Source organism: Centropristis striata, chromosome 10 (genome assembly GCF_030273125.1).
Source record: "Centropristis striata isolate RG_2023a ecotype Rhode Island chromosome 10, C.striata_1.0, whole genome shotgun sequence".
NCBI classification, from domain to species: domain Eukaryota; kingdom Metazoa; phylum Chordata; class Actinopteri; order Perciformes; family Serranidae; genus Centropristis; species Centropristis striata.
Genome location: NC_081526.1, coordinates 30,915,727 through 30,930,754, shown reverse-complemented (window position 1 = coordinate 30,930,754; position 15,028 = coordinate 30,915,727). Strand labels below are relative to the sequence as shown.

Below are 15,028 nucleotides of genomic sequence, written 5' to 3'. Positions count from 1 at the left end.
CATTAGAGTCGTAAATGTCACCGCACTTTATTTATCATGTGTCGAGAGAAAAAAAAAAAGGTATGAACCTCTTCAACTCCCTGCAGACACTGGCAGGCTCACACTAAGTTAACTAAGATACTGCTATCATATGAAACTAGACGATTTAAGTAATCCATTGGTACATGCCATGATATCCTGTAGGGAATGGCACTCCAAGTTTTTGCTAAATTTTGGCAAGGGAGAACCATTTGACCCTTGACCTCTGAACTCAAGACATCTGAATGAAAATGGTTTCTATGGGAACCCACGAGTCTCCTTTTTACCCACTTTTCTCCCATGCCGTTTGGTGTAAAATAATGCAGTTTTTGTCCGTTTTTTTTGCATCAATATTTCTGCATACTGTGGTCCCTAAACACTGTTGAAATTCCATAAATTGGGTATCACTAGAAAGCTGAGATTGTATTGTGATAAAGATTAAGATTAAAATGTTCTTTATTATTCCCACAGCAGGGAAATTTCAAGAGTTACAGCAGCAAACTGGATTGCAAAAAAACCCAACAACAATAAATAGTAAATAGAAGTATGAACTTGAAATATAAGAGAGGAATTAGCAAATAAACTAGTAAAAAAATAAAGTAATAAAGTATTAACAATTTATTATATGAACAAGTATAAGTATAAAAAGTATTAACAATTAAAAAAACAAAAAAAAACAAAAAAACTTTAGGAACATAATATACAATGTAGACAGAGTCAGCATTTTATGGGATGATGTTAGTCCCCATAGTAGCATTTAATCGTAGTGAGCATTTTTTTAAAACAGGAGCTCAGTGTATATAATGAGCTGCTGTGACTTCTAGGATAACCACAAACTCATGGAACTTTACAACAACAAACTAGAGACCTAGAGCTTTCAGAAAATGTTTGGAGGAAGGAGGTTCTTCTGCAGTTTCCAGGAATGAATTGCCATCTAAATGACTCAAAAATGTCTCAATTCTTGCAGAAATCTCCAAAATATCAAATGTTTTTGAAACAAATCACAGCATGGATTTTTGACTCTCGAGTGGTACAAAATGGTAAAATCTATCACAAAATGTGTGTAAAATTGTGTGAAATGTGTATATGTGTAAAAATTATACATACATGATTACATTATACATGATATACATGAACTTATGAGACATAATTGAGCATGATAGTAAACTTCCTATTCCGTCATAATGTGGTCAGCCATTATACACCCTAAGATTTTAACATTTGATTATGTACCGAACCAAAATACATTTATTACACGTTAATGACTAGAAAACTTGAAACAGTTCTGACCTGGATCCCAAATCAATCCTCAGGCTCCAGCTTTCAGATGGTGTACACCACTTCTATGTGACATCTACTGTTGACCTGCTATCCCCCCCTAAATACCCCCTGTCCCTCCCTTAAAAAGACCATATGGGCCTATGGTGGGGTGGGTGGAGTGGAAGAGGTTAATGAAAATGAGAGCGTTTTATTCTGAGAGACATGTCTATGTTGCAAGGGACACAGACGGTAATTCGTTCAGGGAATCAAAACGAGGCAGAAAAAAAAAAACAGTACAGCTTGCACTCAGTCAGGACGTTGGACCATGCATAGTAATCCTATTCAAACTGGGTTTTGGCACATTCAATCTGACACAATGGCAAATGGATTTAACTTTGCAGAAAGAGACAGACTGCACAGAGGGCTTGATTGACAAATGATGTATTCTTACAATGGCAGGAAGCAATTAACAATGAAAGAATTGCAGATAAAGAAGCTGTACATTTCTGTGTTGCAGAGGAAATAACAGTTACAAAAAACAGCCACCATTCTAAAGCCTTTTAGATATGTAATTTATTTTAGATAACATTGAGAATAGCCTAAAAGGAAAAAAAATAAATGACAAGTTAATGCTATCATAGTGGACACTGAAACAGCTCGGTGAAAAGAGATTGCAGAACAGCTTGTTTCTGGTATTACACCATGTCTTTTTGATGTCCTTCAACAAAACCCAGTCAGCTGAGAAATTTCTAAAGTGATCTCGATGAAGATGAGGACGAGTGCGGAACATCGACTCCGAGGCCACGAGCATATCTGCTTTTTTATTGTCACAGCTGAGCACTAAAGTGTGGCCTACATTATCTTCAAATGGAAATTTTCTGTCATTTCCACAAGCAAGTTATAATCACTGATAACCTGATTAGAATAAATGCGTTTGCTGCTTGCAACTGATGATTACTTTAAGTGCAAAATGTTCAATTTAAAGTTTTCAAAAGCTTTTGACCAAAGTCAAATTAAGAGTGTGTTGTCTCACACCCATGTGCTTTTCCCCCCTCCTCTGTGTATTGAATCAGTTACTCCTTGTGTCTTTGAGGCAGGCTGTAATGCATTTCTTCCTCACTGACTGAGGCGCTCACTTGATGCTTTTAGCTTTTGCAAATTAACCGGGCAATTTGCTGTCGCGCTACAATTTTCAGTGAAATTTAAGTGTGAGACATTCTGCGTGTGTGTGGGCTCCTCTGCGACATCTGCGAGAGAGTCAGCACATACACCTGCGTGCATGTGCATCTACGTGTGGGTGTGTGGGTGTGTATTTTGGCAAATATGTGTGACCCTTAAGTGTGTGGCAGGCCTGATCAGCAGAAATTACACTCAGATTGCCTTCCCCAGACAGTTGCTGCTGAGTAGCGCTGAACACTAGATTCTGTAATTATAAATCTGTCATTATTCTCCCGCTCTTCTCATTTTCCCCTGGTGCCGTGCTCTCGGTAAAGCACAGGCATTCAGCTGTCTTACACCTGCATTTGCATATGCAGCCCACGTGGGCGGCTGCCAACGCATAAACCGCGGGCCCACACACACACACACACACACACACACACGCACACACACAGCCACCTTCTCAATCAGCCATGATGATTCGTACTGCTGACATTGATGTTGATTGAAACGGCGTGCAGCAAAGCGTGGCAGTGCTCAGCTACTGTTGTAATGATGGATCAGCAAAGTAAGAATGATGTGAAGAAAGGCTTCGTTATGCATCGGAGACGACTTCTTCCAAAAAATCCCACATGACACCGAAGGTGAGCCGACGCAGCTGCGAGTGACCTGGTTACACAATCACACCCCGACACCCTGATTTAAAGGGTCAGTTCACCCCACATGACAGAAAAATATTCTGTCTCAGCCCGAGAGAGACAATCTCTAGCCATGCAGACAGTTTTGGGTTTTGAGATATCCGCCTCAGGACCTCGCTGTCAACAGTTTGTATTGGAAATGGAGAAATAGTTCCGAAAATAACTGTTGACAGTATGTTGTGTGTGTTATCCAGAGAAAGCAGAACCCGTCTATGGAAAGCTGTTTTATTATTACATTTATTTCCCAACACAAATGAATTCCTATTTGCTTTCCAATTTGCGGTGTAGAAATGACAGGTATCAGAGCTATATGGCTGCATTGATACACAGCCACAAATCCACAACATAAACTCTGACACTGGGCAAACATTGATTTGAAAAATAATAATTTCAACACTCTGTGCTCCTCTGCCTCTTATATTTGTGTGTGCATGTCACCTTTCTCTCACTAGCAAGCTACTGTATATATTAATAAATGTCAAGCTTTTCACTGCAAGAGAAATGTCAAACTTTATCATAAATAACACTACCTGGAATATTTACATATATACACGGTCGCCCATAAAGCTGGAATAAAATTGTTTTTACCTCTTTCCATGAAATGATTGTGACAATTTGATTTATTCTTGACAAATAAGTGTATATCTTCTCAAAACTTTATTAATCAATCTCAGAGAAACCACAATTAACAAAGGATTGTGTCTGAAAACAGAACTATTCAAACTTCATGGGTGACTGTGTATATTCAGTGTGCAGTGGTCTCATAAAATGTACCAGTCAATTTAAATCTTGCAACACATTTAAGCAGCAATGTGTCGCTGACAGCAGGTAATGCCATTTAAAAGTACACTGGATTCAAACTCCTCTTGGTTGAAGGCTTAAGCTGGAGTCCTAAGCTGTTTTATTCACAAGGACATGTGCCTGTATGGCTGTTTTAGAAATGCTTAATTGAGGAACCAGACCTGGGGAGATGTGAAAAATACCCATCTGGCAGCAAAAACAACAAGCTGAAGCCAAGTTTTCACTGTATCACTCCCCATATTTACTATTGCTGCTGTGGGAGTACAGTCATCATTTTCTGGGGCATTTTCATTCATTTTCACTTCGATAATAAGAGTTCTGCCAAACAAGTGGAAAGAAAGCATCCGAAATACACATTGAGGCGTTTATTTTACTGCACTTAGATAAAGTCTTGTTTGCATATTTGAACAGAAACTTTCAGAAAACTATTTGCCTATGTATTCCTGTCTATGTTCTTAAGGTTTTACAGGAAGGTTTGTTCATATTTAAGTTCATTCAGCCTGAACGATGCAACAATTTATTCCTAAACACATGGAGAAAATGGCGGTTGACAGCATCTTTTGATTTATGGAGTGATTCAAAGAGATATTAGAAGTTCTAAATATGCCAACAATATGAAACAATCATTTTGAACCTGGATGTTGAGATTTATTTTCTGGAAATGCATGCAAATGAATGCATATTTATTAAGATAATGCCTCTTTGTGTTAAACATTTCTTAACATACTGTAAATCATCAATTGGGGAACTTGCATGAAGACAGCCAATATGGTGTCATTACGGTAATTTCACTCCCACTTCTCCTGGAAGCCCACAAAGCAGGAAAACACACACTCAGCAGCAGAGAAATAGAAACACTGGATTATGTATGAAAAAAGTTGACAAAGAGGAAAACGAAGGACATTTTCACTATAATTTTAGTTAGTTTTGTAACCACACAATACAGTTTCAGTTAGTTGTTGTTTTTTAAAAAAAAAAACCTTGTTTTAAATGTTTTTTCAATTCTAGTTTTCGTTATTTTGTTAGTTTTCGTTAACTATAATAACCTTGCAACTTCCACAAGTTGGTGGCGGAGGACAGTTGAAAAATTAAACGTGGGTCGAATTTTGCTGCCTGTACAAACGCCTTTTATTGAATTTTTTGTGGGGAGACCTGTCTGAGTAGTTACAACTAGTGATGTGCCAGTGAAGCCTCATGAACCATTTTCATTATTTTCTGAGCCCACTAGGTGGTGCTCTCTGTTCAACAAAGAGCTGAAAGCACACTCAATTATCATTGCTCAAGCTTTTTTCTTTAAACCGATAGCTCCATCCAGTGGGCTCAGAAAATAATGACAATGGTTCATGAGGCTTCATTGGCACATCACTAGTTACAACCCCGATTCCAAAAACAAATAAAAACAGAATACATTCTCATATCTTGCCTTTGTAGGTCCCAAAGCAATTGCACACAGCATCTCAACTTTTTTTGAGACAGGGATGTAAAATCTACATACAGTTTTTGAAAAATATCCAATCTTGTATTGTATTGTACTGAACTGGCTTGGCAGCATAGTGTATTGGTACAGGTGTGCCTGATCATTGATTGATTGATTGAGAATTTATTTGAACACAAAATAAAAGATGATCATTTAAAAACAAACGAACAACAATAAATACAAGACAACAACACAAAATGAAACAACAACAAGACTCAACACTTATTTGTGTTCAAAAGGAGTGGGAAGAAGCCAAAGCTTATTAAATCCCGCCCCTTCTCCCTATGTTAATTTACTATATTCAGTTATATAACAATAATATTTATATATATGTATGTATAACACATAGTAATGTAGTTTATAAACTCATTATTACCATTATTAACACACATAACTTGTTATTCACTTACAAACACATAAGAACACATACACCCATGTAGTCATAATGAGACAACAATGAACAAACAAACAACAATAACACACAAAAAAGAAAAAATAGTAACACATTTAAAAAATAAAACGTCAACAATAACCACCTACTGTCATTTTACACACCCGTTTTCATCCCTATATCGTGTGAAGAGATGCTTTTTATATTTGATTTTGAAGTGTTTCATGTTTAGTACTGGATCATGGACGGTGTATCTAGAAAAAGTGTGAAATTGCATTAAGGTGGATGCAGATACCACAAAATTATCTGCAGAGCTAGAACCACAGGAGGGAAGCTAGTGAGAGTTTTTTTTTTCAAATCTTGGGGTAGTGTGAGTTAACCTTTAAAGATTATAGAACACAGACTCTGCAATCGCCACCCTCAAGACAAGATTAGGCTTACAATTAAAGTGTCTGCGTTATCGTCTGAAGTATCTAAATGAGAATAGTTTGAGCATGAAAGAGCAGGAAGAAGAGTGAGGAACTGAGGATCAAGAGAGCTTCTAAGCTAAAAGGAAATTTCCACACATATGTGGGCTAAACACATGTACACGTCTACATGCACATCACCCCCCCGGCCTCCCAGCGTAGAAGCTTTCAGAGGCTCGGCCATCCCGAGAGGCCGCTGCTGGTCGCTGGCTGATGTCTGGGCTTCATACATTTTTAATGAGGCCTCTCACTTTCTCCACAATAGGCACTATACTACTAGACTGCAGTGCGTCAACACATCCTAATGCTCCTCGCACACACTCGAACACCCGCAGACCGGCGTGCACAAACAGTCGTGTGCATGCACGAGACAGCAGCCGTCGCTGTGATAAACCTTGTTTCCTCCCTTTTCTCTCACACACAAAGCGAATCATTCCTTCACACGAGCTGCTAAGAGGCACAAAGGGGTAGAGAAGTGTTCGTGTGTGTGTGAATGTACATGTCAGAGTGTGTGTCACATGTGCGTGTGGCTACTTTCTTAGCAGGATGTGTCGTATTGATTAGTTCTCTGAGATTATTTCCCTCCCCTCCCGCCCCCACACTATCTGCTGGCTCCCAACTGAAAAGGCCACTTTACATGTAAACACACACATACACACACACACACACACACACACACACACGACACACACACACAACCTATCCACTGACTGCCTCATGTTGTGTACAAATCCTGAGCGGCAAACCTTATTGCAAGTGAACATAGAATTGATTTTCATAATCCTTAGCCTCAAATTTCACTGTAATCCTTTGAAAAAAATGAGTGAGAGAGTGGAGAACGGGCAGACCGGGAGAGGGGGCGAGAGAGACACACACACACACAGAAAGAGCACACAGAGAGAGAGTGAGAGAACAAATCAGCAATGCTGAAACATAAAGGGAGATAGAGAAAAGAAGGGATGTATATGGAAATATATTAGGCTATAGAATTTATGAACAAGTGAACGGGGTCAGGAGGTCAGATCTAGAGTCAGAGGAGTGACATGTAACAGTTCTTGTTGGAAAGGTCATCAAATGACTACAATGAGACACAAAACAACTACAAGGAGATGTAAAAAAGACTACAAAGTGTCACACAATGATGACAAAGAGATGCAAAACAACCACAATGTGATACAAAAGGACCATTAGATGTAAAACAACCCAAAAGAGATGAGAGAAATGACAAAGGATTAGAAAAATAACTTCAAAGAGATGCAAAACAACCTTGAAAAGATACTAAATGGCCAAAAAAGAAACCATAGAGGGATGTAAAAAGACTACAAAGATACATAAAACAACTACAAAGAGTGAAAAATCACCCACAAAGAGACGCAAAATGACTTCAAAGACAGAAAACAAAGAAATGACCACAACGGGACATACAACAACCACACAGAGATAGCTGTTAAAAACTACCAAGAGACACCAAACAACCACAAAGAGATTTGAAAGAACACAAAGACACACAAAACAAGTACAAAGTCACAAATCCACCACAAAGAGATGCAAAACAACCACTAAAAAGGCAAAACTCACCAAAAAAGAAAGCAGAACAACCACAGAGAGATGTAAAAAGACTACAAAGACAAATAAAACAACCACATATAGTGACAAATCCACCACAAAGAGATGCAAAACAACCATGAAAAGATACAAAATGACCAAAAAAGAAAGCAGAACAACGATAGAGAGATGTAAAAAGACTACAAAGATTAAAAAAAACAACTACAAATTGTGACAAAGCCACCACAAAGAGATGCAAAACAACCATGAAAAGATACAAAATGACCAAAAAAGAAAGAACAACCATAGAGAGATGTAAAAAGACTACAAAGATAAATAAAACAACTACAAATTGTGACAAAGCCACCACAAAATGATAAAAAAAAACACTAAAATGGGCAAAACTGACAAAAAGAAAGCAAAACAACCACATAGAGATGTAGAAAGACTATAAAGATACCCAAAATTACTACAAAGAAATGACAAAATGACCACAATGAGATGTGAAACGACCACAAAGCAAATTAAAAGAAAAAGGCTAAACGATCACAAATGATTTCTGGGTGTCTTGTTCCTGTGTAGAAAGATGTGAGCAGACTTGTCTGTCTGACCTGCCATTGAAATGCCCTTTTCTTTTCCATAGAATGGGCTTTATGAAGGCCTTTCTCAGGACGTCTAAAGCCAGCGTTCACACAGTAAGTGTCTCTACGACTCGCTCGCTATCTGCTCCTCCTCTACCTTAATTCTATCAACACTGATGGGTGCTATTGATGGGTTTGAAAGCATGGGTTTTTGTGGGTAATTACAGTTTTACACCACAAATGGATCTAAATGGGTTTTTGCGACACTCTATTGATCCTTGAGGGGTAAATTGGTCTTTTTTGCCTGCCTCCTGCCTCCAGAGTGCAGAGAGCTACAGAGGTGGTGTAAGGAAAGCCAGGCTCATTGCCACACCAGGGTCAAAGCCCTATAGAGCAGCCAAAACAGGTTCAAGCAACATACACTATTTCAGTCTCAACACTGAGCACATTTTTCTATTCCTTATTTCAATCCACTTCAATGGTGAGTGCAAAATTAGAACAAATACAATAAAAGAAATGTTGGCAATTTTCTCTTGACCAGACCGCTCAGTGAAAGCATCATTTCTAAGCACATTAATTATGACAATAACCCTTCATTATAATTGTCACGCAGTCTTTTATGCTGTCACGTTTAAAAAGAAATTAAAAAAAGGAAATAACAGCATAGCAATGTCTTGACATAATTACACCGTTACAAGTGTCTCAACATGTGCTTACATTTAGAAAAAAGTCATGTTTTCATTGCATTAATAGTCCAGCCTAGTTCCAAAACGCTCAATTGCTGCCTTCAGCAAGTTGAAGTTGTCCTCAATCTGCCAATCAGAGCTTTTTAGGTGGGATTAAAGATGTGGGGGGTCATCTCTGTGTGCCAAAAGTAGAAAAATAGTTGCAAGCCCTGCAGAGGTTGTTCCCAGTTCAGAGCTCATGATAGCATCCTAATAACGGCCCGGTCCCACTGACATGGCAGCAGAACAAAAATGAGCATTGGGCATGAAAACTGATCTTTACCTCCTTGTGTTTTTGGCTTGGTTTGTCTAAGGTTTGCTTTATTAGTTCCACAACGGGGAAATTTCAAGAGTCACAGCAGCGAGGTGGATAACAAAAAAACACAAAATAGTAAACAGTAGTATAAATTAGAAATATAAGAAGAAGAAGAAGATTACTTTATAAATCCCACAATGGGGAAATTCAACTTCTGCATTTAACCCATCCTTTTTTACACACAAGTGAACACACCATGCAAGGAGCAGTGGGCAGCACATTACTGCGCCCGGGGAGCTGTGGAGGGGGGGTTAGGTGCCTTGCTCAAGGGCACTTCAGTCCTAGACCTGTCAGTACCGGGATTCAAACCTGATTCCTAACCTCTAGGTCACGGACTGCCCCATAAGAGAGGTATTAGCAAAAAAAAACAAGTAAAAATATAATAAATTATTAACAATTTACAGTATAAACAAGTAGAAATATAAAAAATGTATTAACAATTAAAATAAAAATGAATAAAAAACTGTAGGAACATTATATACAACGTAAACAGAGGTAGGAGTTGGATATGGACCACTGCACAAAGAATATTACACATATAAATGAAATCATAGAAATATTGTACAGTGTTTATAGTGCAGTGATTGTCTGTCCGTCAGCAGGACTACAGAACGACTACAGGACTGATATTCATGAAACTTTGTTAACGGCTGTAGCGTGGGCCAAGACAGAACCAATTACATTTAGGAGTGCATCCCAATCACGGAGCAGATACACAAACTATATTTCAAATTGTGGCCCGTTCCCTTTGACAACTTTATGAGGTTAAAACGGTGGCTGCCAGTAGGGATGAGAATAATTAATCAATGATCTATTAATGGTCGTTAAGGATTTGGTCATCACGTGAAATTTTTAATCGATCTGTGTATTTCTTAAATTTAATTTAATTTACTGCTGATTGTCAGTTCTGGACCGTACGTCAATGATACCCAGGCTACGTCAATGAGCCAATGAACTGAGAATTAAGTTGCATAAAGCTACAGTTAGCAAACTGAGGGTTGCAATAACAATTATAAAACACACAGAAATACAAGAGTATTAATTTGAGCAAAACTAGCTTACTGTATCAAACCTTGCTAGCATGAATTACTGAGTGTAATTTCATCCAAAACCTATTTAAACACAAAACACACTTCAATATGCAGATTACTGTAAACAAGCTAACCTCATGCCTCTTCTGGGGCCAAAACATAAAACATTGAACTCCTTGATGTTATCTTTACAGTATCATCTCACTTGAATTTGTTTTACGATTGAAAAAAGTATTTTTTTGTCCTTTTCAAAATAAAAGCGTCCATCATCAAAACAGGCCTTAGACTTTTGCACAGTACTGTATATATGTATATATATATATATATATATATATATATATATATATATATATATATATATATATATATGTATATATATATATATGTATATATATATATATATATATATATATGTATGTATATATATATATATATATATGTATGTATGTATATATATATATATATATATATATGTATATATATATATATATATATGTATATATATATATATATATATATATATATATATATATATATATATATATATATATACATACATCTTATATTTTGACCATGTATGCATGTTTTTATATATGCTGGAGTATGTATAAAAAAATTGAGATTAATCGATTAATTGATCATTATAAATGCTTGAGTTGGCAGGTTTCTACCAAACGTCCATCCCTAGTTGTCAGTGCTGCATAATGCTATATTTGAGCAATCAACATACACTTACATGTTGGCCAAACTATCAAATGGCTTTAAGAACAGGATGATTGTGTTTTTTAATACAATGAAAAAAGAAAAAATCTCTTTTGTACATGTTTATATGTTTATGTACATCTGTTTAATTGTGTCTATGTGAGTATGTGTATGAATATGTATATGCATCTAGCCTACGCTGTTGTAGTTTATGTTGTTTATTTGTTTTTCGGTTCGAAAAGAAGAATTAATAAAATGAAATGAAATGAAATGAAGTTACAGCAAGAATGTCTGACTTCATGATGGCCTGATTTGACACAGTAACCATCGTCTGGTCCCAATGGAAACAACTTTTAAAGGAAGAGCTTGAAACTTTTTCTTTGGAAACACACCTTTTCACTTTCTTGCCGGCAGTGAGATGAGAAGATCGATAGCACTCTGTTAGAATGGTATCGATCTTCTTATCTACCTCTAAGAAAGTGAAAAGGCACATTTTCAAAAATATCAAACATCTCCTTAAAAACTGGATATTTCTTGGATCAACTTGACAAATGTTAAGCTAACTGCTCTTGGCTGGGGAAAAAAAACAACAACAACCTATCACTACAGATGAAAGAACGCTCCCAAGCTGAACAAGACAAACATGAATAATGAAATGAAAAGAGTCCCACATCCCCTTAAACACTCCATGCAGTGGCTAACATTTACATTACCATCAGTTATTTATCACTTTGCATTGTTTATATGAAAATAAGAAAAATGTATTTTAATAAACACATCGCTTTGCCATCACCTGGCTTTTGATTACAGTCATCTCTCTGCACTCATTGTTTGATTAACTGACGGTTTGTTTGATTAAAATCAGCCTCCGACGCCTGATTAGAATAACCTGTCATTTTAATCAAAATGATCCGACGCTACGCCACCGCTTGGCTGCAGTTTGATGAAAATTACCTGCTGTTGGGTTGCAATCACCTGTCTGATTATTCCCCAGAAACATTCTTGTCAAAACACCTTTGGGGCCTTTGAAAGATTAAAGAGTACTTGTAGTTTCCGTTTTACAAGAAGGAGCACTGAAATATTCATACGTCTGTTTGTGTCAACTGCTTTTTTAACGAGATACATTATTGACTTCACTGCCTCTCTTGTCTTAGCCATTGTCTTCTTATTGCGGGGTCTTCTTATCGTGTAACTGCCCGCCTTCCCGTTATCCTGCACATGCTCCAGGCTCCATTTTCCTCTTTATGTTTTCAGTTTTGTGTGCGGTACAGTACATTGCGCTGTCGTGACCTTATGAATTCCACCTTTGGGGTTTAAGAAATTGCCAATAAATCCATTTCGGTGTGTTAGTAGAATATTAAGGTGCATTTGTGAAAGTGGGTGGCATCAGGAGGAGTGGACTCCAGCTGTTTGGTATTTGCAACAAGGCTCAGAATGCATCATGAAACCATTCGTTGGCATTACGGTTATTGCACACCAGGGTACATTATCTTTCCATTACATCAGGCAGTTTGATAGAGTCATACTCTCAGGGCACTTCTAATTTCTAGCGGTACGTCTGGGATTTCTTATAAGCACTGCCTTCCTTTTGCTGATACCAGCTGATCCTTGTTCCACACCAAATCAGTAATGTTGCTTCATTTAAGCCGTATAAAGCAAACACACCGATGCTTCTGTCTGCTGCTGGAAACAGTTCACCAGTCAAGCCTTTCGTCTAATTGTGCTCTGCACCCGCATGTTTATTATGTACCCCCGGGGACGTTTCTAGTGCTGCTTCTTTGCTAATGTGTGCGGGGGAGCTGCTAACACATTACCTGCATCCGTCTCATCTGCAACAAATGGTTAAATTCACGACAAACGTTATTTCTTTCCCTGAACTAGTTTTTCTTGTGTGAGTCAAAGTCATTTTTGGCCTGACATTGGCAAGTCCTGTAAGGATAGTAATTGGATTTCCAGAATAAGCGAAAATCTCCTTTCTCTCTGTGCCCTGCTCTAGTAATTGAGGTTAAATGAAATGGTCAACCATGCACTAAACCTCAGTGGGTGTTCAGCAGCAGATGTGTGCAGTATAAAAGAGTTTCAATCTAAATTCTTCCTTCCAAAATGTTTCAAATAACAAATATACGGGGTGTTTTTGATAGAGAATGTTAAAAGGTGTCAAGATCACTTGAGACTAGCTGTGTGGTGGCACTGGGAAATAAATCCAATGTTATCAATTAGAATGGGCGCTATGTGATTCTAATGGCTGAGTCTCATTCCCAGGTCAGATACAGAGGCTTTGGGTTGGTGTTCTGTCTCTACTAGGGATGGGCGTTTTGGAAGAAACGTTAACGATTAACAATTAATTGATTAATCACGATGTTTTTATACATACTCCATATATGGGCAAAATAAAATTTATATATACAGTACTATGCAAAAGCCTGTTTTTATAAGGCATGCTTTTATTTTGAAAGGACAAAAAGAGACTTCCTGTTGATCAAAAAATAACTCAGGTGACATGATACTGCAAAGATAACGTCAAGGAGTTCAATGTTTTATGTTTTAGCCCCCGAAGAGGCATGAGGTTAGTTTTCACAGTAATCTTCATATTTAAGTGCGTTTCGTGTTTAACTAAGTTTTGAATAAAATTAAACCTTATAATTCATGCCAGCAAGGTTTGATACAGTAAGCTAGTTTTGCTCAAGTAAATACTCTGTGTGTTTTATAATTGTTATTGCAACTTTTAGTTTGCTAACTGTACCTTTATCCAACTTAATTCTAAGTTCATTGGCTTATTGTCGTACAGCCGCACTGAACGCTCGGACGTGTTTCAGTTCAGCGATACTGATACGCAGTCAGAGATAAAATAAAATTAAAAAATACATAGATTGATCAAAAATTCCACATGATTGACTAAATTCTTAACCACCATCTATCGATCATTGATTTTTATTATTCCCATCCCTATGGGCAATATACCCATTTATATCGATATTGTAATATGACACTAAGTATTGGATTTCACCATATCTAGATACTGTCTTTTCCTGGTTATAAAGGCTGCATTACTGTTAGGGGGAAATCATTGTCTAAACATACACTGTTTTAGCTTTTTTATTATTTGTTATAAGCGATTATATACACTTACACCATCACTGATGATTACTGATCAGAAATGTTATTCTGTATATATCTTGTGAAAGCACGTCGTCAACACTACTATATCATTGTAATATTAATACTATGGATTTCGGTCAAACATATCATGGCGATTGATTTTCTCCATATTGTCCAGCCGTAAAGCTATACAAGAAATACACAAGTGGATATCAGATTATTGTATTATACTTACAAGAAGCATAAAACATGTAACCTATGACCCTAAATAAGAAATACTTAATTGTGAAGGAAATTACTTAATTTTTGAATACATACAGACTATTTTTTATTGTTAAAATAATTATTTTATTTTCGATTTGTCTTCATTTTTCAGAAAACAAAAGATTAAATAGCTATATCGAGTGTGGTGTGAAAAAGTGTCAGATTTTATTTTCATGCCAGCCCTCTGTAGGTCAACTTGTGTCACAAGGCCTTAGCAAAAACAAATATTTTGTGTGTGTGCAAACTCACCAAACGTCCTCTGCGTCCACATCGCATTCAGCCCCAAACTGACAAATATCACAGGTGGACGTTTCCTTCTGCCCAGCCTCAGCTGAGCCCTCGCCTCCTGAAAGTGACAGGAACACACAAAGGAACACGATTTAATGTCTCATTCATCATCATCATCATCATCATCTGTAACAATATGTTTGTGATAGGGGAAAAAAATCACACAATTAATGTGGCCACTATTGACATCACAACTATTTAACACCA

The 15,028-nt window shown here is 37.2% G+C and overlaps 1 protein-coding gene across 2 annotated transcripts in view; it reads right to left on the bottom strand.

Annotated features, from left to right (window-relative positions):
* Positions 1–15,028, bottom strand: part of tmeff2a (transmembrane protein with EGF-like and two follistatin-like domains 2a) — a 166,476-nt gene that overhangs the window by 16,077 nt on the left and 135,371 nt on the right. For both annotated transcript variants that reach the window (XM_059342571.1, XM_059342572.1), the window contains exon 5: positions 14,783–14,879. In XM_059342571.1, coding sequence (XP_059198554.1) covers positions 14,783–14,879 — 97 coding nt within the window. The remainder of the gene's footprint in view (positions 1–14,782; positions 14,880–15,028) is intronic.